Genomic DNA, 26260 nt, shown 5'->3' with positions numbered 1-26260 from the left:
CCCTCTCTGGTTATGGCTCATTTTCCCGTTGCCTACACACACACTGAGTAGTCTGGCCTATTCTTTCCACGTTGCCTTCTGTCCTCGTACGCTTGACAATACTGAGATTATCGAATAGTTCTGGTGCACTGTAATGGTTCAGTGGCCACTTTCTTCTTGGTAAAGGTATATGAGAATCTATAGCTATGGTAAGCAGCTCTCTAAAATCAAACTAATGTTCTCTAATCTTGGTTAGTGCCATAGGCTCTGTACCATGGTCTTCCACTGTCTTGGGGTAGAGTTCTCTTACTTGAAGGTACACTCGGGCACACTATTTTATCTTATTTCTCTTCCTCTGTTTTTTTTTATAGTTTATATATGATTATGAAAGATTATTTTGATGTTACTATTAAGATATTTCATTTTAATTGTTCGTTAGTTCTCTTTTAGTTTACTTATTTATTTTTCTCACTAGAATTTTCTCTTTTGGAGTCCTTAGGCTTATAACATCCTGAAAATTAGGATCGAAATGTGCAGTTTCTAGGAGTGATCAAACGCACTAATAATAAGCCTGTGCAGGCGTATGCAGTGAATAATGTGAATGTGGAGTAATGTATTTCGGTCACTGTTAGTAGATACAGCCTGCTGATTATATTTAATATATATATATATATATATATATATATATATATATATATATATATATATATATATATAAAGATATATGTATGTTTATATATATATATATATATATATATATATATATATATATATATATATATATATATAGATATGTATATATATATATATATATATATATATATATATATATATATATATATATATATATATATATATGTATATATATATATATATATATATATATATATATATATATATATATATATATATATATATATATATATATATATACACACACACATATATATATATATATATATATATATATATATATATATATATATATATATATATATATATATATATATATATATATGTGTGTGTGTGTGTGTGTGTGTGTGTGTTAGGTTTATATATATATATATATATATATATATATATATATATATATATATATATATATATATATATATATATATATATATATATATATATATATATATATATGTGTGTGTGTGTGTGTGTGTGTGTGTGTGTGTGTGTGTGTTTTAGGTTATATATATATATATATATATATATATATATATATATATATATATATATATATATATATATGTATCTATATATATTTATATATATATGTGTGTATATATATACATATATATATATATATATATATATATATATATATATATATATATATATATATATATATATATATATAATAAAGGCCTAATATTGAAAAATCTCTCTCTCTCTCTCTACACCAACAAATGCAGCCAGTTATAGTCTATTGCATGATAAAGGTTCCAGATATGTCATTATTCATGTTTGGGGTTTTGCCATTTTTCGTCAGTGTTGGTTGACCCTGTCCACTTATGCAGCTTTGCTGATCATGACGATACAAGATATCCCCACCCCTACATCTTTAACTAAATTCTTTTATTATATATATATATATATATATATATATATATATATATATATATATATATATATATATATATATATATATATATATATATATATATATATATATATATATATATATATATATATATATAGTAACTTGTTCTGGTATAGATAGATTAAGTTGTTTACAACTAGTAGCTCAAACAAATCTCTTAACCGCGCTGATGTGGAGGTTACGTCAGTGAATACGTATACGTATTCTGGTATATTTACACCGCCCTATCGATCCCGCCAGCTAAAGACGACGGAAACGTTTTGTGCCTGAGTGTGGTGGCTTATGCAATCACTGCTGCCAATGGTGAAATCGTGTGAAATGTTTCAAAATATATGCATTTATATAATTCTATAGTGGTAAACTAATCTCTTTTAGTCCTTTACTAACCCTGCCACACAATAAGGGGGAAAATAGCGGCTAGTTTTTAAGCAACTTGTTCATGTAAAGATAGATTAAAATTTATATTTTTCTCAAAACATCTTAATGGGATATTGACAACAGAGGAATAATTGCAGTCAAATTATGATCTTCCTATTTAAGTGGAACTTCAGAAGTTTAAATTTATTACAAATGCTTTTCTGTGGAATAGGTTGACATGAATCTCATCTCATAATTTATATGACTGATGTCTATCTTTATGTTGTAATTATTAGTTATAAAATTTTTTTTAACTTAGAATGGATATGAGTTTCAGAAACAAATAGTTTTGCAAGATGGGGATTTACGTGTGACGAGCTTTTGTGTAGAATATTTACACAAATGTGCCTCTAGATGAAACCATTATTATTATTTTCGATAGAAATTTTTATGACAATCAAATTATTTTCCATGGTTTTAACAGACAATATCCCAAGACTTTTCTTGAGCTTGCTGTGCAAGACTCAATGTTTGTTTTTAATGACCAACTATTCGCAGGTCCATGGATTTGCCATGGGTAAGACCTTTGTTTGCAAATATTTTTATGTCGTCTGCTGGCCCTCAAAACTCAGGGGGCAATAAACCAACACTGTATTGATGTCCAGGACCGGAAACCCTCCCTGAATGAATTAATTGATGGGACCCACATCGTTCACAAGGAGAACAACTAGGCCTACGGCAGACTTATAATAGCTGAAGCTGCAAGCATAGCCCTCCTAGCCCCAACTTTTAATATATATATATATATATATATATATATATATATATATATATATATATATATATATATATATATATATATATATATATATATATATATATTTCATATCTACAGTTTATACATTATTTCTCTATTTCTTTTTTCGCACTGGAGTGCTTTCCCTGTTGGAGTCTTTGCACTTGTTTAGTATACGTTATGCTTTTCCAGTTAAGGCGTAGCTTGGCTATTTATGACAATATTTCTTTATTAAAAGATGAAAAAGTGATAGGCCTATACAATAAAGGAACCGCAAAAATAAAGACAATTGTGATAAAGAATACGGTGACATCCCCGTTGATTTATTTCAGTGAGCCAGTTGTCCCAGAGCGAAAAAAATAGCTACATCAGTTTATTCTATTGAATTGTTTGTTAACCTACAATGAAAAAAAAAATGATAAAATTTATAGAGGTTTCCCCCAAAATCAGTTAGAAAGACAGTCAGTTATGCCAGTGAAGGAGGGTAAGAAGTTAATAAAATTCAAGGAAATAAGTATGAGTGACTTGTTAAAGGTTATGAGAGAGATGAAGAATACATATTGTAGAAACGACCCTTTCCTGAATAGTTTAATAAGTGAATCTCCAAACAAGCAGGTTGTATATAATATTTACCTAAATATGATTAACCTAAGTATATCACAATCCAGTTTTCCTAGCTGTGAAAAAAACTGCGTTGATCAAATAAATATACAAAGGAAAAGATGATGTAAACGAATGAAATTCTTATAGGCCCATTTCAAATTTATCCTACATGTCGAGGCTTATTGAAAAGATCATAAGTGAGCAATTATGGGCGCATATTGAAGAGTTAGAGGTATTCCCGGAAAATCAATCGGCCTACAGAGCTAATCACTCTACAGAAACTACCTTATGCTCAATAATGAATGATATGATAGGTCTTCTTGATGAGGGAAAGTGTGGAATTTTGATCTTGTTAGATCTTAGTGCTGCTTCCGATACTGTTGTGCACGAGTACTTACTTGACGATTTAAAGTCCATTGGAGTGACTGAGGAAGCACAGGAATTATTGCGAAGCTACTTAACGAATAGGAAGACTATTGTAGAAGTTTCTGGAAACCGATCTAGTGAGAGAATTCTTATGAAAGGTGTACCACAGGGTAGTGTTCTGGGCCCTATCTTGTTCAACATATATACTATCGAGCTATCACATATCTTGAAAAAACAAAAAGTGGGCTTTAAACTGTATGCAGATGATACTCAGTTCTACCTTTCAATTTCAACAACACAAGATACAAAGAAGAAAATTGATGAGATAATGACAAATAAAAACATGGATGCAGAGGAAAAAGCTTAAATTAAATGATGATAAAACAGAATGTATGTTTTTTTTGGCACACAGGTGGCTTTGAAGAATTACCAACTATTTCAAAGTATAAAAATTGGTGACGCTGATGTTAGGATTGTGCCTGTTGTAAAAAATTTGGGTGTACTGATAGATTGTAATTTGTCAGTGAGGGATCAAATAGTGAACACAGTGAAAGTGTGTAACTATCACCTGAGAAAAATAGCATTTATTAGAAAATATTTAACAGGGGGCAGTACAAAAATTTTAGTGATGAGTCACGTAATATCAAGGCTTGATTATTGCAATTCTCTGTACTGTAAATTGCCCAATACAATACTAAGAAAACTTCAAAATGTGCAAAACCGGGCGGCTAGACTGATATTTCGGGAGAGAATAACTCCTGCACTGATCGAGCTACATTGGTTACCTATTAAGGCTAGAATTAAATTTAAGATTTTTTTTGTTGACTCACAAAGCACTTACAAATGATAAGCCTAAATATTTGTGTGCTTGCTTGGTCCCCTACCCTCAAGCTACTAGCGCTGCTGTAGGAGTTAGCATGCTGATGACATATATAGACTATTCGAAATTAGTGTGAATCATGCAATAGGAGGAAGAACTTTTTGTTATGCTGTGACCGATACTCTTTAACGACCTTCCACTTGATGTCAAGAATAGCAAAATTGTGGCAGCTTTCAAGAAAAACCTGAAGACTTATCTCTTTGGAAAGTGTTATAATAGTGATCTGAAAACAAATAAGCCTGGATACAAATGCTAGTGAATAACTGAAAAGATACAAAGCAAAATATAAATGGGAAAGAAATTATTTTCACACATCAAGGCCCGCCTGAACAAACTCTTAGTGGCTGTTGGAGGGCGAGAATTAAGCCCCTAAAAGTAAAAGGAAGTACAACAAATTCCACCCTGGACATACCTCCATGGTTTTTATTTACTTGGCAGCTGTTTTTTTTTTTTTTTTTTTTTTTTTTTTTTGCACGTTACTGTATGGTACACGCTATAATTGAGAATTTGTCTCAACATTCGGACGATTGCCTTGATAGGAGCTCTTGATTTTAGTCATCAGTCAAGAACGTGGTCCAAATTGTAAGGATTTTTATTTTTAAAAATATAATTTAACGTAACTCTAGTCTTTAATTACATGGATTCTACATTCTTCGGATGGTATGAATGTTGCTTGCTTTTAGAAATGAGCAAATTCAGTACCTCATCACGAAATTCCAAATATCCAAGGTTATTGATCCTATTAAGTTGCAAGGTCACGATTTGATCGTACTGCAAGACCGAAACAAGTTGCGAACAGGTCTGTGCGGTACGTCTCTGCGGGACGTGGGTTCGTATGCATGATATATAACTCCGCCCGGCTCATCTTTTCTCAGTGACGTTTCGGCTGTTAAACCAAGTACTTGTGTCAGTCCGTGATTCTGATTTCCTTCCATTATTACGACACATTTCAGATTATTGTATTGCATGTTGCATAATTATTACCTACTAGAAGGTCTTCTGCTCCAAATGAAGAAAACATAGAAGCTATGTCCGGGTTTGTTGTAAGTACTGATGATATGTTGTGGTGACGTGTTGTCTTGACTCGAAGCGCGAAATTCAACTTAGTGAAGTACATTGCCCCATTGTAACCTGTTGGTTACTTTGATTGAGGTCAAAATTTGAATGTTGTAAAGGAGTTCCTGTGTTAAATTCCTGGTGTTGGTTTTAAAATTAACCCTTATGGCACATGCAGCCAAATGCTCAGAAGCTGGTAACGGTAGAACGTATATGTAGTCTGATCGAATATTTACTGTGTCGTGTCTCATGTCCCATTAATATCTAGGAATACCGTTTGCGGCAGGCCTAACACAACCAGTGAACCAGCTCTAGGTATAGCTGGAGTATTAAAGTTTTTTAGGTCGCTCATGACAGAGGCAACTCCGGCAAGGCACAGTGACGTTGCCCCAGAGGTCAGGACAGTTCCCTAGAGACTGACCATATATTTTACGATCACCGCTCAACCCTCCTCTCCACCCAAGCTATGACCAGGAGGGCCAGGGAGTGGCTGCTGATGACTCGGCAGTTAGTCCTATAGGCTCCCCCATACCCCCCAAACTTAGCTCACATAGGTAAGGTCCAAACGAGTGAGTGGGACTCCCCTCTGGCAAACACCAGACAGCGACACAACAATCAGACCACATCAATTCTGTGTTAACCTATTGCCCAATTAATTATTGTTTACCATATTTCCTAGATGATGGTGTGATAAGGGTATGGTTGAGATGCTGTCCAAACGTTACAAAGTTCTTTTGGGCGAATGTGGTGCATTAAGAGGTAATTTATATTAGTCAAGCTTATAGTTTGTATTGAAAATTATATGAAGCCTTCATAAGCTGATGGTTATATATTGGAAATGATGATATGAAGTTATTATAACATACATAACACTTAAACCTATGATTTAGTAAATAATTCTGGGAAGCTATTCTAACGTACATAACCCATAGGCCGATCTAGTGGGTGTGAACTGACTTGTGATAGGCCACAACTCTGTGAACGGTTTTATAATGGTTGTTGATATAAACTCACCAAAGTCCAATGGACGAAGTTGACATGAAACTATATTCTTTATAATGTAAGGGGTATCATTGTAGTTGCAGTCCGGGAAACTTCTAGGAAAAACCTAAGGTATTATTGTAGTGTATTACAGGGTAATGTAATCTAGGGGAAAAACTACTTTGTAGTGTATTACAGGGTAATGTAATCTAGGGGAAAAACTACTTTTTCTTATAGAAAAAAATGACGCTCCAAAAATGACACTCGGTCCCATGGCAAATGAATAGTTTCAGAATTATGTTTATATCTATAACCTACGATAATGGACTGTTAACAACTTTACCTATATACTTAAAGCAAGGTTTCAACCTAACCTAAGACTGCAGTATTTATGGTTAGGCTTATGGATGAAATCCAAGGGAAACTGTATTATACTTGAACTAAGGTTCCAACCTAACTTAAGACCGTTCTAATTGCCAAGAATTTGTTGTCAGTGTGTAAAGCCGGTTGACACGAGATTTCACAACAGTAAAACTTGAACCATTTCTCTACATTTCTCTAAAGACTCCTGAAATTTATTAACTATTGTGAATTGTTAAATTACTACAATATGTATGCAATATTTTTGCATGTCCAGCTTTAAAATGTTAAACAGCATTTGAAAGGGATATATCCAAATAAGTGTTATCTTGTCACAGTATACATAATGTGGACAAAGTGTATTGCTGAAACATATAATGCTGCTAGAGAGCTATTTGGTCCTTTGACTGGCATGACAATACTTGATTGTATCCCTCTTGCTGAATGCAGTTCATTTTGTCCCTTTTTCAACACTTACACCAAATAATTCTCCACTGTCTACATACACCTAACAACACAGATTATCAAACAATTTGGACCCTGTGTATATCAGCGGCCAGTTCCTCATGCGTTCATTAAAAATGGACATCAACTAACCTAACTTCCCCCCCCTACCCTACAACCCGTGTCCTTACCTAATGGAGGCTAATGCCCCCTGCAACCCCCCTTACACTGCCATATTTTAAATAAGACATAATACATACAGGTGGTCGCTATCATACACACACCCCAACAATTCTTCGCTCAAAAGCACGTTATATATAATGAGAAAATATGTTTTCTGTTTAAAATTTTGTCCCACCCGTTACTATAATTTTAACCAGTCCTCTTTATGGTGGGGTATAAAAAAATATAGCTAATGTAAGTTCTTTTTCTAGGTCACTTTAAAATTGAACCCCTCGTTCTCTATTTTTGGGTAGTGCCATACCCTCTGTACTATGTTCTTCCACTGTCTTGGATAAGTATTCTCTTGTTTGAGGGTACACCGGGCACACTTTTATCTTATTTTGTTTCCTCTTTTATTTTATATGAAGTTTTTATAATTGATATGTGTAAGATCTAATTTGATATTACTGTTTCTAAAATATTTTATCCATTGTTTATTAATTTGCTTGTACAGTAGTTTGTTTATTACCTAGTTTCCTTTTTGCAGTGGGATAATTTTCTCTGTTGGAGCCCTTGGGCTTTACAGCATCTGCTTTTTCAACTAGGGTCATAGCTTAACTTGCAATAATAATAATATTACTGTGTACAGTATTTAGTTTCCTAACCTTAAGTGGCATGTATTGAATGATGAGATATTAAGCCTCTCAAGAGGCCCCTGAATGTATATACGACAACTGCAAAGGTCCTGGAGAGAGTAGGGGGGTCATGCTGTGTAGAACCAGAAAAACACCCTTAAAAGTTGAGTTACAAGGGTAATATTTCACAGTTCTTTAACATCCATGCAGATATAATTTGATTATTACCCAAGCATGTGCTCATCTGCTGTAACACTAATATTTTATTACTGTATATCAAAGTCTACTGCTATAGGATAGAGAACTGCTTTGGTTTCTTGTAGAGGAACCTTACCATCATCATTATAATTAGGGAAAAATAGCTCAATAAGAAAGGGAAGTAACACACCATAGCAGAAGTCTCTTCAACCCTTACTAAGAAGGACAGTATCCATTGAACAATTACAGTTGTTAACCAGCCCCCGTGTGAAGAAGAATTTTTTTTGGTAATCTTTGATGTCAAGTGCATGAGGACAGAGGAGAATGGGAAAAAAGAGGCCAGAGTATTCTGTGATGGCAAGTCTTCTCCGAGTATTGCAACCCAACATCACAGTGTGCAGATGTAATAAGTGGGTGCCAATGTCTCCTCCATCGACATAATAAATCGTTACTGATAATGGGTTCCCATATTAATTTTTTAAAGTGAATATTCTATTAGGTAGCCTTAAAGAAGATGCGTCCTCTGGCAAAAGCGTAAAAAATAGGGTAATATGTTGCTTGTCTTTCCTTGGACATACAATTGACAATGGAATCTTGGTTACTTAATGGTATACATACTTTAAAATATTAACGCTAGATTTTGTAATTTCAACTTGATCAGTAATAACTAATGTGCTTTCCTCAGTTCTTGATGGTAGACTTGGAAATCTCAACTCTAAGCCATTAGAAGGAGCCTTTGGGTTTTCTGATGACTGGGGTGTGTGATCATAGTCACAACACGTTGTTATTGGTTGGCAAATATCACATATTCGAGAGAAGGTTATATGCAACATCTTCCGCTTACCTCGAAAGAATAATCTTAAACTATGTTTTGAGCTCAAGGAAGACTACATACTCATTCCTGTTGTAGAACTATACCTAATTAAGAGGAATACAGGACTGTAAAACGATAAGGCCCAAGAGAGCCCCTCTGTTGGATGTTGTCACTGGTTAAATATGAATAAGCAGCCTGCTTGTCAATTCCCTAGACATAGCAAAATCCAAAGATTTTCTATCTCAACACCTTTGTCTTGAATGCTGACTTGAAACAAACTTTCATCCTTTCAATAGCCAGTTAATATTGCCATAAACTACAATGGCTATTGAACTCGTAAAGAGAATATTTAATGACAGTGCGCAGGTGAGAAACCCCACCCCCCCACTTGTTGGAGGAGACCTGCTTCAATTTTTGGCTGCAATGAATACTAACAGACTGTTGCTCCCTTATTCAAATTACTCTCTTAATGTAGGCTGCTACAAATACTGACGGGACTGATGAGCCCTTAACTAAATAAAAGTTCCCTTATGTGTATTGTTGAAACTTATTCAAAATTCAGATTTTAAATTTCGTTTATGAATTGAATGCTGGAGGAGAAAACTAAGCCCTTTTTGGGTTTGGCTTTGCAATGCCTAACCAAAGGAAACACTATTGCTGTTGTATGTCCAGCAAGAGATTCATACTACCATTGGAAATGGAAGAAGCATAATACCGTTGGAAGTGGAAGAATCTCTATCTCTGCACTCCAAAGGAGCATGATTTATCACAGTTATCCCTATGTGTTGAGTGTAATTACCTCCTGTGCAATGGCAGTATTGCGCCTTGGTCGAGAAAAAAGGTCAAACCTTCTCTGGCAGACAAATTACCTCTTTACTGGAAGATGTCTGTCATGAGCAGAATGAAGGGAGATCAAGCCTACTCCAGGTAATGCCTTCTTAATGTAGATCATAGCCTCATGTGTAGTGGCAGGCATAAACCTCGAAAGATGAAGCTAAGATGTCAATCTTTCTCTGGGGTTTGTCATGGTAATGGTAAAGGAGACCCCAAAAATTGCTGTAATGTATCTGAAAAAAAAATTATTCATACTTAGGGAATTGTGGATGCTGCAGGGCTTTTATGAGTAAACTGTCTGTAGTTCCTTACACTGCTTGTATTGAGCATGATTGTTCGCAATCGAACCTGTATACCAAATGCAGGTCATTGCCTCCTAATCAGTGGCACGCGATACTGTGGGGAAGAAGATTCAGAAGAGCTAAACCTCTTTTTGGTGTTCGTCTTGGTAACCCCAAAAATGTCTTTCTTCGTGTGTGTACATCAGCTGCCTTTTTCCGCATACTGTATGTCCCTGGATCATTCTTTGCTGAGTGTGTTAAAAGCAAGGAGCACTTTTCTATCCCTTGGTTGATGCACCCCAGTCAAAGTTTGAGGATTTTTATCTATTTCCGTGCAGAAAGCTAACAACTTGAATCTTTCAATTATGCCATCCATGACTGTTTGAGGTGGCTGACAGTTGAGGCTACCACTTGCACATATCCTGGGATGATGCTAATATCTGTGATCCTTGTGGTACCCCCCCCCCCCTTAAGTCAAAAAAGGAATTTATGAGGTACCAAAGGGGCCTTTTTAGGCTTGCAAAGTGACACCAGTACAGACAGAAAGGTGTCAGGCCTGAGGTGAAGCATAAGCCAGGCCTGTTGCCAGAAAAAAAAATGTGTTAGATTGGTCAATGCTAGTGACCCTGTTTGATCCCGTGTCTGCTTTTAAAGACGGACGTGGTTCGAACCTGTGTTTTTCCCGTTTAGTTGAGCAACTCTTGCGTTTCCAAGTTAGTGGGACATGGCTACTTTCTTGTACGTGCTTTCCTCTATCATTGGTAGAGTAGCTTCGGCGCCCTCCAACACCCTTCTCCAAGAGAGAGATATAGTTAAGACTGAACTTCTGTTACTCATTCCATCTTGGATCCCTTTTAATTCACAGGTCAAAAATATCAGTTAAGGTCTGTGAAGTGACATCTATGTCAGCGGGAAAACCTCCGACATCGGAAGGTTTCAAGGCTGAAGCAAGTCCCTGTGCCAAGAATGCATGGTACCCGGCAGTGCTTGTGGCCCCTGTTTGTTCACGCGTCTACCCGTGTTTTTCGTGTCATTTGTGGAGCATCCAGCGCGCAGACATCAACTCTTCGGTTTGTAGAGTCGGGAATGAAAGTCTGGAAGAGGAAGAAATATGAAGGCATTTCTTTCCTTTTCTTCCTTTGACCTTTTGATGAAGAAAGATAAAGGTTAAAGAAGTCCAAGAAGGCCGTCCCTACTCATAAGGAAAGGGCTCCTCGCAACACAGCAGCAGCAACGTTTTGTTGTTCTAGGATAGCGGGGCCAGTTGCTGGCTAATCCTGGCCTTCCCAAGGGGGCAGTTGCTGCATAAATTGAGCTCACATCTCCTGATGCATTTCTACAAATGGCTGATCCCTGGCCTCCCTAATGAGATAGTTGCTACACGATTGAGATCAGATTCTCACTCTTTGTCTCAGTCTGGGAATAGTGGTAAGTAGGGAGTTTCTGTCAGATGATCTCATCAGCAAGCCCAATTTAAGATCGTAGTCTCAGCTCGTCTGCTGGGGCACCTTTTCTCTGATAAACCACATTTGTTCCACACGAGTTCCGCCAGCAGATATCTCTTCTTAGTTGTTGGAAGGGTCTGTGGTCGGCTGCTAGGGATCCCCCTGTCCTAACTGGAACAAGGTGGTGGTTATCTACTTGTCAAGAGTGCAGCGGGCCTTCTCTCCTTCATCCACCACCTGTTAACTATACCTCATAAATTCAATGACCATTCAGTCTGCACTGAAATTTTGTCCCTAATTAAAGGACAAATTACTTTGGATTTTTTTTTTTTTTTTTTTTTTTTTTTTTTTTTTTTTTTTTTTTTTTTTTTTCCCATTATTAAATACCTTGGTTATGGTATGAAATTGTCATCCAGACTGCCACCCCCAGGATTAGTTGCATAACTCAATCTCACTAGTTTATTGTTCCCTTTCAATGTAGTGGCGGACTTGATTCTACACCCTCTGCCAATTAGTTTTACCCAGTCATGCTAGAAAGTTCTCCTGCTTGAGGGTATACTCAGAGACACTATTCTATCCTATTACACTTTTTTATTTTTTCTCTATAAGTGTTTGAGGGTTTATATGTGAGAGATTTATTTTAATGTTATTACTTGAAATATCTTAATTTAATTGTTGATAATTTTTCTTCTTGTTTCCTTATTTCCTATCCTCACGGGGCTATTTTCCCACTTAGAGCCCTCAGTCTTACAGCATCGTGCGTTTCCAACTAGGATTGTAGCTTAGCAAGTGATAATAATCTGCCAAACAATTTTACCCATTCATTCTAGAAAGTTTGTAATAGTCATTGTTACTCTGGAAATTTAAGACTTTCCTCAACCTATCCCACAATAGATAGATTATTTCTATTTCTAACCAGAACTGTTAGTGCGTTCATTAATGTTGATCCTCTGCCACTGATTTGATGGCCGGAGAGTCCACTACCTTTGCCTGGCTGTAGGTGGTATCTGGGTTGCACTGAGGGTCCCTCATTGTTGCAACTCTAGAATTGCAGGGTTGTGGTATGACCTATTGGAAACATCCCTGCCTGATAAATTTCCAGACCATGGTTTGAGTCCCACTCAACCTCGATACTTTCTTTTAGTGACTATAACCTTGGAGCCAAGAGCCATTGCCTGACTTTCCCTGGTCCTAGTTTGGGTGAGGATTGCCTTGACAGTCTCTAGAACATTATTCTGCTAGATAATTGTTGCTGATATTGATGTTCTCTCATGTTAGGGAATCTAAAGTGGTAACTGATTTATTCTTTAAACCCAATTCAGGGCTAAAACATTTTGTGCTGGTTTCCATTTAGGAGGGTGCATGCTGATCACTTGTGATGTACAAGTAGTTGTTGGGGTTTATGTAGAATATTGGTTAATCCAGTTGACCTTGAAGGTGCAGTTACTTTAAGAGTAAGATCTATTGTGTAGATATTGTAAATCCAAAATCTCTTAACTCTGTGCCAGTTATCAGACAAACTTAATGTTCAATATGGCAGCAGAAGAAAGTTTTTGCCAAACAGCTTAATGGAAGTAGACAGCAACCGCATTCTTTCCTACTTCTTTGAGATCAAAACTTGATAATAATCTACGGGCTGTGATAATTATAAATTGTTTAAACTCTGAAGGTCACTGCCAATCATAGGATTAAGTTAATATGGCAACAGAGAGAGAAGTTTATTTAGTCAGGAATCTTGAAAGATCGGGACCTGCTGATCAGTATGGCAGCAGCCACATGGTTGTCACTGCCTGGTTAAGAGGAAGTGCATTAGTCTGTAAAGAACAACCTTCTGACAAGGAACCCCCCCCCCCCCTCTCAACTAGTGCAGTTTAAAGGCCGGTCATGAATGGCAGGGGCAAGGGACAGTAACATTGCCCTTTTGAGCAGGACAATGCCCCAGAGACTGACCATATATACACATGATCAGCACCCAATCCCCTCCACCCAAGCTAGGACCAATGAGAGCCAGGCAATGGCTGCTGATGAATCAGTAGATAGACCTATAGACTCCCCCAACCGCCATGCTCTCAAAGAAACTAACGAGGTTGTGTGTGGGACTCGAACCTCAGTCTGGTGTTCACCAGTCAGGGACGTTATCACATCGGCCACCACAACCTTTTAGATAGATATACCTACTTTATCTGCTCTTATTAACTAACTGCAATCCAATTGTCTGTCTGTTTAAAGTTCTTTATTATATATATATATATATATATATATATATATATATATATATATATATATATATATATATATATATATATATATATATAAAACTAGTATATTTTAAATTTCTTTATTTGTATAACAAGAAAATGGTAATTGATTTTGATATATTTACAGGGTGAAATGTCGGGAATGTATACAGACACCACAGATGTTGATGAAGCTTTGCATCAAGGAATACTGAAAAGGGCTTTTGTTGGTGGCCAGGTAAGCATTGAATTCTCAAATTATTAAAATTATTAAAAATTTCTAGTCAGTACCTTAGCATTACAGTAGTCTTGCATCAGTTGCACAATTAGAATTTTATTCTCATTTTTACCATTGATCAACTAAAACTGAGTGGTTTTGACCCATGCAATGAACATTTTATTAGTAAATTAATCTTTGAACTGGTTGTCTGACCAGGGTGATCATACTAATAACAAATATTATGAACATTACATAGTGTATGTAATTCACTGTCATTTTGTGTCCTGGGTAGCAAAAATTGATCAATGTTAGAAGAGTTGAATGGTTAAAGAAAATTTAGAAGTTTAAAGGTAATTTCTTGGCAGAGTAGTTGAATTTTTGATAAAAATTTGCAAAAGAGAGAGGAGCAGTGGTCACCATACTAGGTACTGGAATGTAAATGTAATCCCTAAGTATTACTCAATACATATTTTGTTTATATGACCTTACCTCATGCTAACTACACATACGGAACCTATTGGGAATTGCGGTAATAACAGTATTAGACTTTCCGTACCCACCTGTCTTATAAAGTGAAGCTAAATTTATAGACTTTCCGTACCCACCTGTCTTATAAAGTGAAGCTAAATTTATAGACTTTCCGTACCCACCTGTCTTATAAAGTGAAGCTAAATTTATAGACTTTCCGTACCCACCTATAAAGTGAAGGTAAATTTACTTGACTTGTCCATTTAGACCGATTGGTTCAGTGTCATAAACTATAAAAACTTGTGTCCAACATGAAAACATTTGCTTCCCATTTGAAATTATGAAGTTCTACCGATTCAATTACCTGATAAGGAAGATTAATTCCCAACTTTCCTAGTATTATAAACAGTGATGGAACTGTCCTAGCAGATTTGAAAGTATAACAAACTAATTGAACGACTGCACCAAAGAGTAATATCTAGATCAGGAATAAGAAATTTAATAGACTCTGTTCCTGTGCATCAAATTACGATGAGAATTGCCAGCTGAAGACCAGACATTAGAACATTACTCGAAACAAGGTAGAATGAAAGAATCAGAATAGATTGATCTCCTCTATTGCTTATATCAAGTCAGCAATGTCTAAAGGTTACAATATTATGGACTTTATTACATAACCATGGTCAAAACAACTTTAATATCCAGGAATATGGGAGAGGGAATATCGTGGAATTTTCGTTTTCGTGAATATACAATGTAAGGCACTTGGTCTGAATAATAAGCGAGTGTGATGAAAGATACTAATTAATAGGGTGGATAGAATGACAAATAGGTCATCATATTTTATTGCACCAACATTGTATCCCTTTAAAAACCCAAAAATAGAAATGAGAAGGATGAAAGGCACTCACTCTATTGAAATCATGCAAGATCTTCAAGACTACCACTAACCTCAACCCCATTGAGTCAATAACTTGCCACCACTACTAAAAATGCTGGAGAGAAATAGACCACTGCCTACCTGATGGGCAGTAGTTAAAAAGCTAACATTGCTTATGACACCAGAGAAGGACAGAGAGACTTAAGATACGCAGGACATTTGCCAGAGACGACTGAACACTGTAACTGAACATACAGACAGACAACTTACAATTGAGTGCGAATGCTCTCCAGAGGGAAGTACTTATCAGGAGCGAGGAGACGTCAGAGGTATGTCGGCAGACCGCCCTGGGGACTTGTGGGGCTCCTACATTGATTCCTGCACCCCATTGGAAGTTAGAGGCTCTTTTCCTGTAGTTGCGCAGATCGCCTATGCAAGTTTGACCTGAGGAGGGCTTGAATCTCTGTAGGTCTGACAGGGAGGCCATTGACAGTGGTTGAGGGAGGTTGTGTAGCTTGGCCCCAATTCCATTGTCTCCCATGCTGATACCAGTGACTAAGAATTGGCTTGGATCTCTTTAGGTCTGACAGGGAGGCCATCTTTGACACTGGTTGAGGGAGATTGTGTAGCTTGGCCCAAATTCCAGTGTCTCCCATGCTGATGCCAGTGACTAAGAATTGGCTTGGATCTCTTTAGGTCTGACAGGGAGGCCATCTTTGACACTGGTTGAGGGAGATTGTGTAGCTTGGCCCAAATTCCAGTGTCTCCCATGCTGATGCCAGTGACTAAGAATTGGCTTGGATCTCTTTAGGTCTGACATGGAGGCCATCTTTGACACTAGTTGAGGGAGATTGTGTAGCTTGGCCCCATTCCAGTGTCTCCCATGCTGATGCCAGTGACAAATTTGTATATAGTAGGTGTATCCTAAGTGGTGGTCCCCCTATGAAACGTAATTACTAAATGACTGTAAAGGCATTCCCTTCAACATCAGTACTAGTCCCAGGAGGAAAATTTTTTCATCATGAATTGGTGCTGTGGGTTGGCCCATATAAGTGTTTGGTCAAGTTTGTTCCCCATCCAAAAATACAGTTTGTCCCAACACGAATACAAACCTTTGTCCTTTGAAAAGAGAATTGATTCCAGCGCACCTGGACCTGCAATTATAGACTTACAACGTGGTTCATGCAACCCTTGCCCCTTTTTCCAGTACAGTGAGCAGTTACTGATCAGTCACTTTGATTCTTGCTGCTGAATAACATGGACGTGCTATCGACGTCACTTCAAACTTTACTAAAATTTTCATTTTTCAACTCGAACATTGATTCCTGTTGAAGAGACACTGTTTCGCCTTTGGACTTATCCCTCGGAGGTATAAAAACTATGGGGTCTGACATTGAGTAGCCGGTTAATATTCCAACCTTGAGTCAGTCTGCTCTATTTCCCAACCCTCCTTGAGTTTTTATAGAAGACTAACAGGGTCTGAATTAATAGATGGTATTTGGAAGAATTTGATCCAGAAGGGAGATTATGCTCTTCCGTGTTTAGTGCGTGTATTCGCAAGCAATGTTTCTGAGCCCGAAGAAGGGTTACAATATGAAAATCTTCCCTTGTCAGACATCTGTGCTTAGCACTCCTGGTATGTACACACAACGGCCTGATTTCACATTAGCATGCTTAATCCGTCCATTACGAGGACATACTCTGAACAGCAAAACATGCCGGGTACAATAGTGTACGATGAACTGGATATACTATTTATAAATACACTATAAACCCTATGGAAGTTAAAATAATTCCTTTTTTAAGGAGTACAATACATGGTCTTATATAGCGCTGTATATAATACTAAAAAGCCTCCTCCATACGTCTCAAGTATGTATGTCTATATATTTTCTAACATTTATTACTGTACTTGGCCTGCACACTGCCATCAGCAGACTCCCTTACACCTTGCAGACATGATGCACGGCCAAAAAAGGACAAAGCTATCCAAAAGGGATTGGCACCAAAATCTCTATTCATATCTTAATCAAAGATGCTAAAGTAGAGTAACACGTAACACTACTGTACTACGTGGTACGCGTCGGGAAGTAGTGTGACGTATTTAAAAAAATCGAACATCGTAGCTCAAAATTTAGTATAAAGAATTTGTTGAAGTTTCTCATATGAGCCTGTTTGTTATGGTGGATCATCGTAACCTGAGTACTGTATCTTCCATGATCATCATCATCTCCGTCTAGGCAAGATTCCAGATCAGCCCCTATACTTAGAACAAGTAGATAAACTACTCATCTTAACCACCCAGTTTGAGTTCCCCGTGTGTACTCCGCCCACCTTGAGCACCACCCTTTGCTCGTTAATTCAATAGCGTTTATAGGTCCACTGAAGACATTTCCTATTTTAAAGGTGGTTGTGTTGTATTAATAGCCTATACAAATTTCTTTCAAAACGTGTTCATGCTGTACTTTGTTGTTTGCATGGAATCTGTTTTAGGAAGTGTAATAAGAATTTATATGAAATGGAAACCTAAATAAGATAGTTTTTAAATTTGAGGTTGAGTATGAATTAAAGGTTATTTTTTACAATTTAGTATATATGATGGATCATAAATTGATACTAATTTATTATATGGTAGTACGTAAGATGGGATAGGTTGGTGGTCTTTAGATTGTGACTAAGATTCCGTCCTAAACTGTTGTCGAATTTCAACATAAGTCGGAACACATGAACAGAATCCACTCCCTCTAAGTTAATGCATTATAGTAAAGTCATATTCTAGGACATAAAACATGCTTCATAACATTGAAACATAACTAGGTTAAAAAAAAAATTAATGACATAAATATGCTGTAAAAATGAGAAATACTGTAAAAATAAATGGACATAATAGACTATATAAAACACTGTTGTACAACTTTTTCACGTCGTAAGACAAGACCTATTTCAGCATCTTGATGGCAATACGTAAATTTACAATTTACAGGACTTTTTTGAATGCTTGGTCTGTCATCGTAGTATGGCTGGAGTTGTTCCAGCTCAAGCTCATCTGAAAGGATCTCCTCATTTCAAAGCATTACGAAATCATAGATATACGTCGCCTCTAAATGATGTCTTTACAAGGCTGCACGTCGCTGAAAATGTCTCGACTGAGCAAAGACATGAAAGCCCAGGAGCAGCTGCCTATTCTGGAAATACCTCTGATGAAGGTATGTGTAGACTGAATAGACGAATCTGCACTGAAGTCATGGTCTAATATATGATAAGAAAATGAAAGAATCTTTTTATCAGTCGATTAAAAATAATTTTTATTACAAATCAAAACACATTGATTACCTGATTTTTGGAAAATCACTTCTTTCCACAAATAGTTTTAGAAATTCATAATCCATACGTAAGGCTACCTTAGTAATATTAAGTATTGTATATCGGTTTGGAAAGCATGTGTCTGTTGGGAGTTGCCAGCACTAGTTGAATGTAGTGTACTACGTGACCAATTCTTTAACCTCTTCACTATGATGACGTTCGCTAAACTTCAAAATATGCCAGATATGTCATTTACACATAAAAACCCAGTGGATGTTTAAAACATCCATATATCTTACCAAAGAGTACAACACATGGTCGTATATCACACTTAAGGCTTCCCATCCTCAATTTTATCCCCGTCCCTCCTTTCTTCAGGCAACTAATAAAGACTTTGCGATTCTAACCTTTATTCCTGATTGTGTTAGGACTATTTTAGATTGTGGTTGTTACCATGCTTAATGGCAACACACACTTTAGCTAATGGCGACATTCCATACATGGGGCATCATTCTACCCCCCCCCCCCCAACACCCCCCAGCTTAGAAATGTAGCTATCCTTGCATTTTACCCCACCACCAACTCAAGACTTGCTATTCAAGTCTTCATTGATGATTATGTAAGGGCTATTTCAGTGTATTTCGATGTTGGCATATGTGATCAAATCAAATGGGAAGCATTGTCTGAAGTAAGACTTAGCTGTTTTGTGCACAGAATTACATTACTATAATTTACAGTAGAATAATACAGTATAACTCAACAAATTTCTGAAAACTCATTCTATAGTCAATTCACAATGAATAGAAATGGTTTTTTTTTTTTTTTGGTTAGAGTAAAAAAAAAAAAAATACAAAAATTGAAAAATTTATTCTGTAATCAGCAGTAAAACAAATAAACGTGGAAATGAAGATAACAGTAAGTGTGCATGTATATCCGATGATGACAAATCTCGTATGTAGCTACTGAGGGGGATCCCTCGTAGTGAAGGGGTTAAGGTGTGATTGCGTGTGTTAATTTTTCTGTGTATACAAATTGTAATAAGCAACAGCATCCTGTACAAATTATAATAAGCAACAGCATCTTGGGTTTGGGGACCTTTTTTTCATGTATTTTAATTTTTCTGTGTCTACAACATATTGAGATTATAATAAGCCACAGCATCCTCAGTGTATGTACTTTTTTGCATGTATTTTAATTCTTCTGTCTACACCATATTGAAATTATAATGAGCCACAGCATCCTGGGTATGTGTACTTTTACAAACATTGTATTTATATTTTTATCTATTCTTAAATTTTAAAGAAATTATAAAGTATGGAAACACCTCATCCACACAGTCGTGAACTTTATTCTGGAAGTATTGCCTCCTAGGTCTCTAAATGTATGCCTTTAAAATATTCTGGTCACTCGTTACTTCATGCTGTGGTGAAGCATTATGATTTGTACTAGAATGGTGAACTCCTTCCAGAAAAATTATGATTTTATTCCCTTTACCTTTGATGCCTGAACAAACCTTTCTTGAATGTTGTTGGCTACTTCAAACTCTCTTCTTAATTTCTCATTTAATTTCTTTGATTTAAAGAGCAATTGGTAGTCACTTGTATTTGCAAAGGAAGGAAATGTAGAATTTGAATTTTTCTTTTTTACTTTCAGTAGTCACTTTTTCATATGGAGCTATTTTTTATTTTCGAAAAAGTCTCTAGATTGTAAGCAATAAATTCTGTATCTTGTCATGTTTGAATGAAAAAAAAAATCTGTTAATAATCGAAGACTTAGATGCATGTTGTTTCCATGAAGTTAGTTAATGTGTAACACTGAGAATCAAAATGTGGCCTTTTAGCAGTGGTTTTCCTAATGAAGAAAAAAAGGGGGTTGTTTTGAAGTAAGCCGAAATTGACATTGTTTTGATGGACTGCCGCTTGCTTTATTGCGTACAGGTTGGGTCACGCTCTCACCTTCTGGAGTTAGATGTTGTCATTTATTGGATATATCTCTTTCAACTATCTTGACAGTTAATATCTTTTCTTCTAGAAATGGTGAGAAAAGCCATGGACGAGGGTATTGTTACTCGAAATAATGCAGCTGGTGTTACGTCATTGACGTGTGAATTATGCAAGGTATCATGCACGGGAGAAGCTCCAATGGCTCAGCATCTTGATGGAGAACCTCATAGAAAAAGGCAAAGGTATTTGGTAATTTGATCAATCATCTTTTTTGCTTATACTTTTTTATTTTTATTTTACTGTTTGATATGCATACAATACCTGCTTCTTAGTTTTTTGTTTGATATGAGTACAATATTACCTGCTTATTAGTTTTTTGTCGTAATATTACTGTGATAAACAATATTACCTTTTATTAGTTGGTAGATTGTGAAATGTTAGCAGTTGGAACTATTGCCTTTTATTAGTATGTTGCTAATAGTTTTAAAATGTTCAATTCGAAGTGTTGTCACTGGAAAGGAGTAAGTGTAATAAAATAAGGATTACTGTATTTCTCATAATTCTTCTATCGTAATTTCTTTTTCTTGAAATGAAACTACATCTGTTGATATGTGAGGTAGTATGAGACCTATTTGAGTCTCGAAAACAACAGGGAATCTAAGTTACAAATCTTAATTTTTAATTTGATATTATGTTGGTAAATCACTCTTTACTCGCATTACAGTATGTCTGTGGTGATAGAGATTGTATCTAGTAAGTGGAACCCCTTCATTAGTAGTAGTTCTGGTTATCGCATGTCATATCCATTTCAAAAGGTTAAAAATGAGCAGTCATACTGAGGTAGGCATTCAAATTTCTAATGATTACCATTCAATGGAAGGATAATTTGAAATAGACAAAGAGAAGATTTTTTGTGTTATCAAAAGTCGACATTATCGATTCAAATGATGAGGATGGTGTAATGTAATTGATTGATATGATTAGAGTGCATTAGAAAAATAATTTGACTCATACTTAGATTTATGTATTTAATGTTTACATCTCGGAAATACAAGGATAGACTAGATAAAACGAAAGTTATCAATTTTATCCTTATTATCAGCAAAATTTAGTAAAATCACTGTGATAAGCTGGGAAAGGCAAAAGCAGCCAAAATTTCTAATATATTGGGACTGTGGCAAATGGATATATGATCCACCCGTTTGTTGGCCATCAGATTGTTACAGTAAGTACCTGGGAAGAAGTATTTAATAGTCACATGTAAAGGCATTAAAGCATTAGATTATCTAAGAAAAAAAATTTAAAAGGGAAAGTTACATATGTCATACCCCTTCCTACTTTATTGGGGCGGTCATTAGGAGAAGGCTAGAGCTGTAATCACATATTTTTGCTTCCACTAACTCTTCTATTATAGCCCATCCCAGTAGACATTTACAATCATTTTATTAGGGAAAAGAATTTCCAAAGTATTTGCTTCAATATCATCTTTGTTCGTTGTGGAGTTTATTTTGAAACTGTCCAGTAATCGGCAAGTTGTTTTTGAAGAATTTTTTTTTTTTCTTTTACAGGAGAATGGGTACTAGTCAACAAGCAGGTGCTATAGCGTCCCGACTATCCGTATCACCTGTACGACTAGTGAGTGACTATAGTTCCCAAACAAGCTATACTTCAGGACAATCTGGTTTTGAAGAAGAAGGTATGTAGGTTGTGAGAGACTCAGTGTTGGAGCATGTGTAGGATCTTGAATGTTTGAACTGTTTGTATAAGAGTGATGTACATCTATATGCTAAATTATATGTGGTTTGCGATAACTTGCTTATAATATTCGGTATCATTGGTCAACTTGTTTTCAATTAGTAATTTAGTACAAGTGCTATTTATGCTGAAGGAAACAGGTTCGTATTATCCTTTGTGTCTTGTGCTGCTAAATGTATACTCTTTGTAATCAGGTTTGCAAATATATCCACCCTACAGTTGATACAAACCTTGTTTCTATAATAGGAGGATGCTTTTTAGCAAAGCTGAAAATATCTTTTATAACTTGACAAAATCAGTTATTGGTTGTAGGGTCAAGTCCCTTATTCTCCTTCGCGAGAACACACCGTCCGGGTTTCATATACCATCTAGAGAATCGTCAGTGCATACTGAGAACATTCCACTCTTGTAGATGACATGAGTACTTTCTTGACAATAAGTTTCTTATGTGGAATGGTTGCGTCTCCGAGAATATGACTGGTAGTTAATACTGGTCATAATAGTTGCTAGCCACCCTCATCCCTATCATACTGCATGACATCCCTGAGCCGAATCAATGGCACCAACGTTTTGAAAGACGGGAGATTTGCTATCACGTTTTTGTACATTAGCAAGAGGTTTTGTGTCTGGAACTTTTCCTTTCCAGAGAATACATTTCAGTATGCAGCACTGATCTTTGATCAGGAGACCAAACACTCGCACCATTACCGTCGTCCCTTTTCATCTTCAGAGTTCCAGCGACAATAACCCATCAGAAGTATTATGGTGCACTGTCCCTTGCTAAGTGATTGGTCCCACGTCGTTACTACATGCAAGATCACCACGCTCACAATCCTGGCTCATATGGTACCCGACTTTAGTCTGTTACCTACAAAGCTAGATATCTGCAACGTCTAGTTTATGGTTACTACAGTTTAGCGCTCCTTCATTAGGGGACAAGACTACTTCCAATTGGGGGAGAGGCTAGTTCCTCATGGGCAGCTTGATCATGCCATTACTAATCACCAAGAAGTATTCAGCTTAGCTACTGGTCTGTTGGAGCAGGAGTACTATATGATATACCCTGATAGCTGCATGATGATCCTCATTGTGGAAACCTTTGCTTCTGGAGACTGCTTTCCACAAATATATCTTGAAAGGCGTGGCCGCCTACTTTTAATTATCTTGTCCGTTTCTTTGAAATAATCCACGAAATCAACATAGGGGTAACGCCTGCAGTTTGGTTACTTAACAAGATTTCCAAAGGATTTGGTAGAGCACTCAATACAAATGGACTAGTATAAAGAAGTGCACATGGTGAAGTTGACAACACTCTGAAGGTTTATCTGACAAGGACTGTTTGAGCCACATTAAAGCAGTGCACACCATAAAGTTCACAACTGTACTGTATAGGAGTTTAAAAGTTTGAGACGAGGTCCATTTGAGCCACACACTCTACATGGGGACATGTTGTAGTGACGTATTGGAAACAGCCCTGCTTGGAGATTTGCCAGACTAGGTTTGAGTCCTGATCAATCTTGATAGTTTCTTGTGGTGTCTGCAACCTCAACATCCTTGTGTGCTAAGGTTGGTGAAGCTTACAGGTCTACCTACTAAGTCATCAGCAGCCAATGCCTGGCCATCCCTTGACCTAGCTCAGGTGGGAAAGGGTTGGCCGCAGATCATGTATATATGGTCGTTCTTAAGGGCGCTGTCCTATCAGCAGGGGGAATTTTTCACTGTTCCTTGCCTCTGCCATTCAGGAGTAACAGTTGATGAAGCAGGTGCATGGCTGAGCAGCATTTCAGGCTGTGGAGTAGATAACAAGGTACATTCCAGGCTAAAGGAATTTACTAGTAAACACTACCATCACGGGGTTGTAGGACCTGAGTAGTTCCTATAACCTCCCATGGTGAAAAGTCTTCTTGCCCCATGGGACTCTCAAGGGAGTGCCTCCTTTGAGTGACGAAGCTTTCTGCGAGGAACTGCTGAAGAAATGTCAGGATGTCTCTGGAGGTAGATCTCTCGTGAAGAGCTTCAAGCAGTCTTGCCATCCCTGTCGGGCTTTCCAGAGAGCATCTCCTGTGAGCAAAAGCCCTTATGCGAGGAACTGATCAGGAGATATCTAGATACAAGTATACCTCGCCTTACGTCGGTAATTGGTCCTAGGAGAGGATGCAAGTTGAAAAACGATGCAAATCGAATTTACTTTTCACTAAGCTAAACCTCAAATAACCATTCCCAGTTCTGTATCCTATTTGTAAATGCAATTTGAATGAGGTATGATTAATAAGAATTTATTTAAACTTCTCTTTTCTTCAACGATTACCTAATAGGGAGCTAAATCATATCAGCAATATTCTGTTGACTATGAGTGAGCCTTATCGTGATACCGTTGTTACCTTGAAAACAGCAGACACAAAACTAAAATTAAGAAATTGGTAATTGCTGTTGTTAAAATAACATCTTGAAAGTACAAAAAGTATTAAACGAAGTTTAGATAAAATAAAAAACCAGAATTATTGTGGACATCTTTCTATACTTTGAGTTACGCTATCGGCTAAAGCTACAGGTCAGCTGACGAAATCGAATGATGATTTAATCCCAGTGTGTGTGTGTATGAGAGAAAGAGAGAGACAGACAGAGAGAGAATATATATCACTCGTCACCGTTAAGCTGTTAAAGACCGCTAATTAATCATCTACCTTTCGTTAGAATCTATGTTAATCATGTGAACGTTTACGTTAAAATATAAGTATTTTAAAAGGATTTTTATACTTTTAATTCTTATTTATAGGAAAGTAACATGCTTTGTGTGCTGTTAACGCTATCCCAGTGATATTATGACTGATACTTGTGGCAGACAGACGGAAAGTCAAACAAAATGACTTGAAACTTGGTTTTTATTTTTCCATGTATTACTTTTGACAAACGACGTGTCGAGGTATACTTTTATCTCTGGGGGTAGATCTTCCCCCCCCCCCCCTGTGGCACCCTAGCAGTACCGGCCAAACTCTGCTGAATCCCTCATCATGCTGGGAGGAGCGTAGAGAGTAAAGGTCCACTTTTTTCATTTGTTTGATGTCTGCTACCCCCCAAAATTTGGGGGAAGTGCCTTGGTATATAGGTGGATAGATTTTTGTAAAAGTTGCAGATTCATCCAGGCTGATTGTAAGGGGACACCAACTCTGCAAGTCCTAGGCTAAGGTATCGAGAGTGATGAGAAAACCACTTTGAGGGGTTTGTAGGGCTTTGCTTACTCTCCAATTAGGTAAGCTAACTGCTTGTTATCCACTTCAATGACCGATTCCTTTTCGGTCCTAAATAATCTCAGTATGGAATGGACTTGGAGTTCTATGGCTAGGGAAAATACAAGACTGATAGTTAGAATAACTTGGAGAAATACACATTACAGTAACTTTGAAAGTTTGTTATATTGCATTGAAAATGTTTTGATTTTGAATAAAAGAATGAGTGGTTATTTTTATTAATCTGTTTCTGATCAATAGAATCTTGTTATTTATTCTTATAAATTTTTTTTTACTTGGTAGATTCTCTGAAGAAGGCCTTTGACGATGGCATTGTTCAGCAAGATTCCTCTGGTGGAGTGGATAATCTAACCTGCAAAGTGTGTGTTGTAAAAGCTGTACTGGAAGTGTTCCAATTGAGGCAGCA

At 36.7% G+C, this 26260-nt stretch overlaps 1 protein-coding gene across 1 annotated transcript; it reads left to right on the top strand.

Moving 5' to 3' along the window:
- Window positions 1-5471: 5471 nt before the first annotated feature.
- On the top strand, window positions 5472-26246 carry LOC137641255 (uncharacterized; the record flags this gene model as incomplete). Its single annotated transcript, XM_068373686.1, has 6 exons — window positions 5472-5633; window positions 14186-14275; window positions 18589-18811; window positions 20940-21093; window positions 22420-22547; window positions 26137-26246. Coding segments are annotated over exons 1-6 (720 nt in total), but the record flags the coding sequence as incomplete, so codon positions are not given.
- Between the last annotated feature and the right edge of the window lie 14 nt (window positions 26247-26260).

Source organism: Palaemon carinicauda, chromosome 5 (assembly GCF_036898095.1).
Source record: "Palaemon carinicauda isolate YSFRI2023 chromosome 5, ASM3689809v2, whole genome shotgun sequence".
Classification (NCBI taxonomy): domain Eukaryota; kingdom Metazoa; phylum Arthropoda; class Malacostraca; order Decapoda; family Palaemonidae; genus Palaemon; species Palaemon carinicauda.
This window is presented reverse-complemented; position numbering and strand designations above follow the sequence as displayed.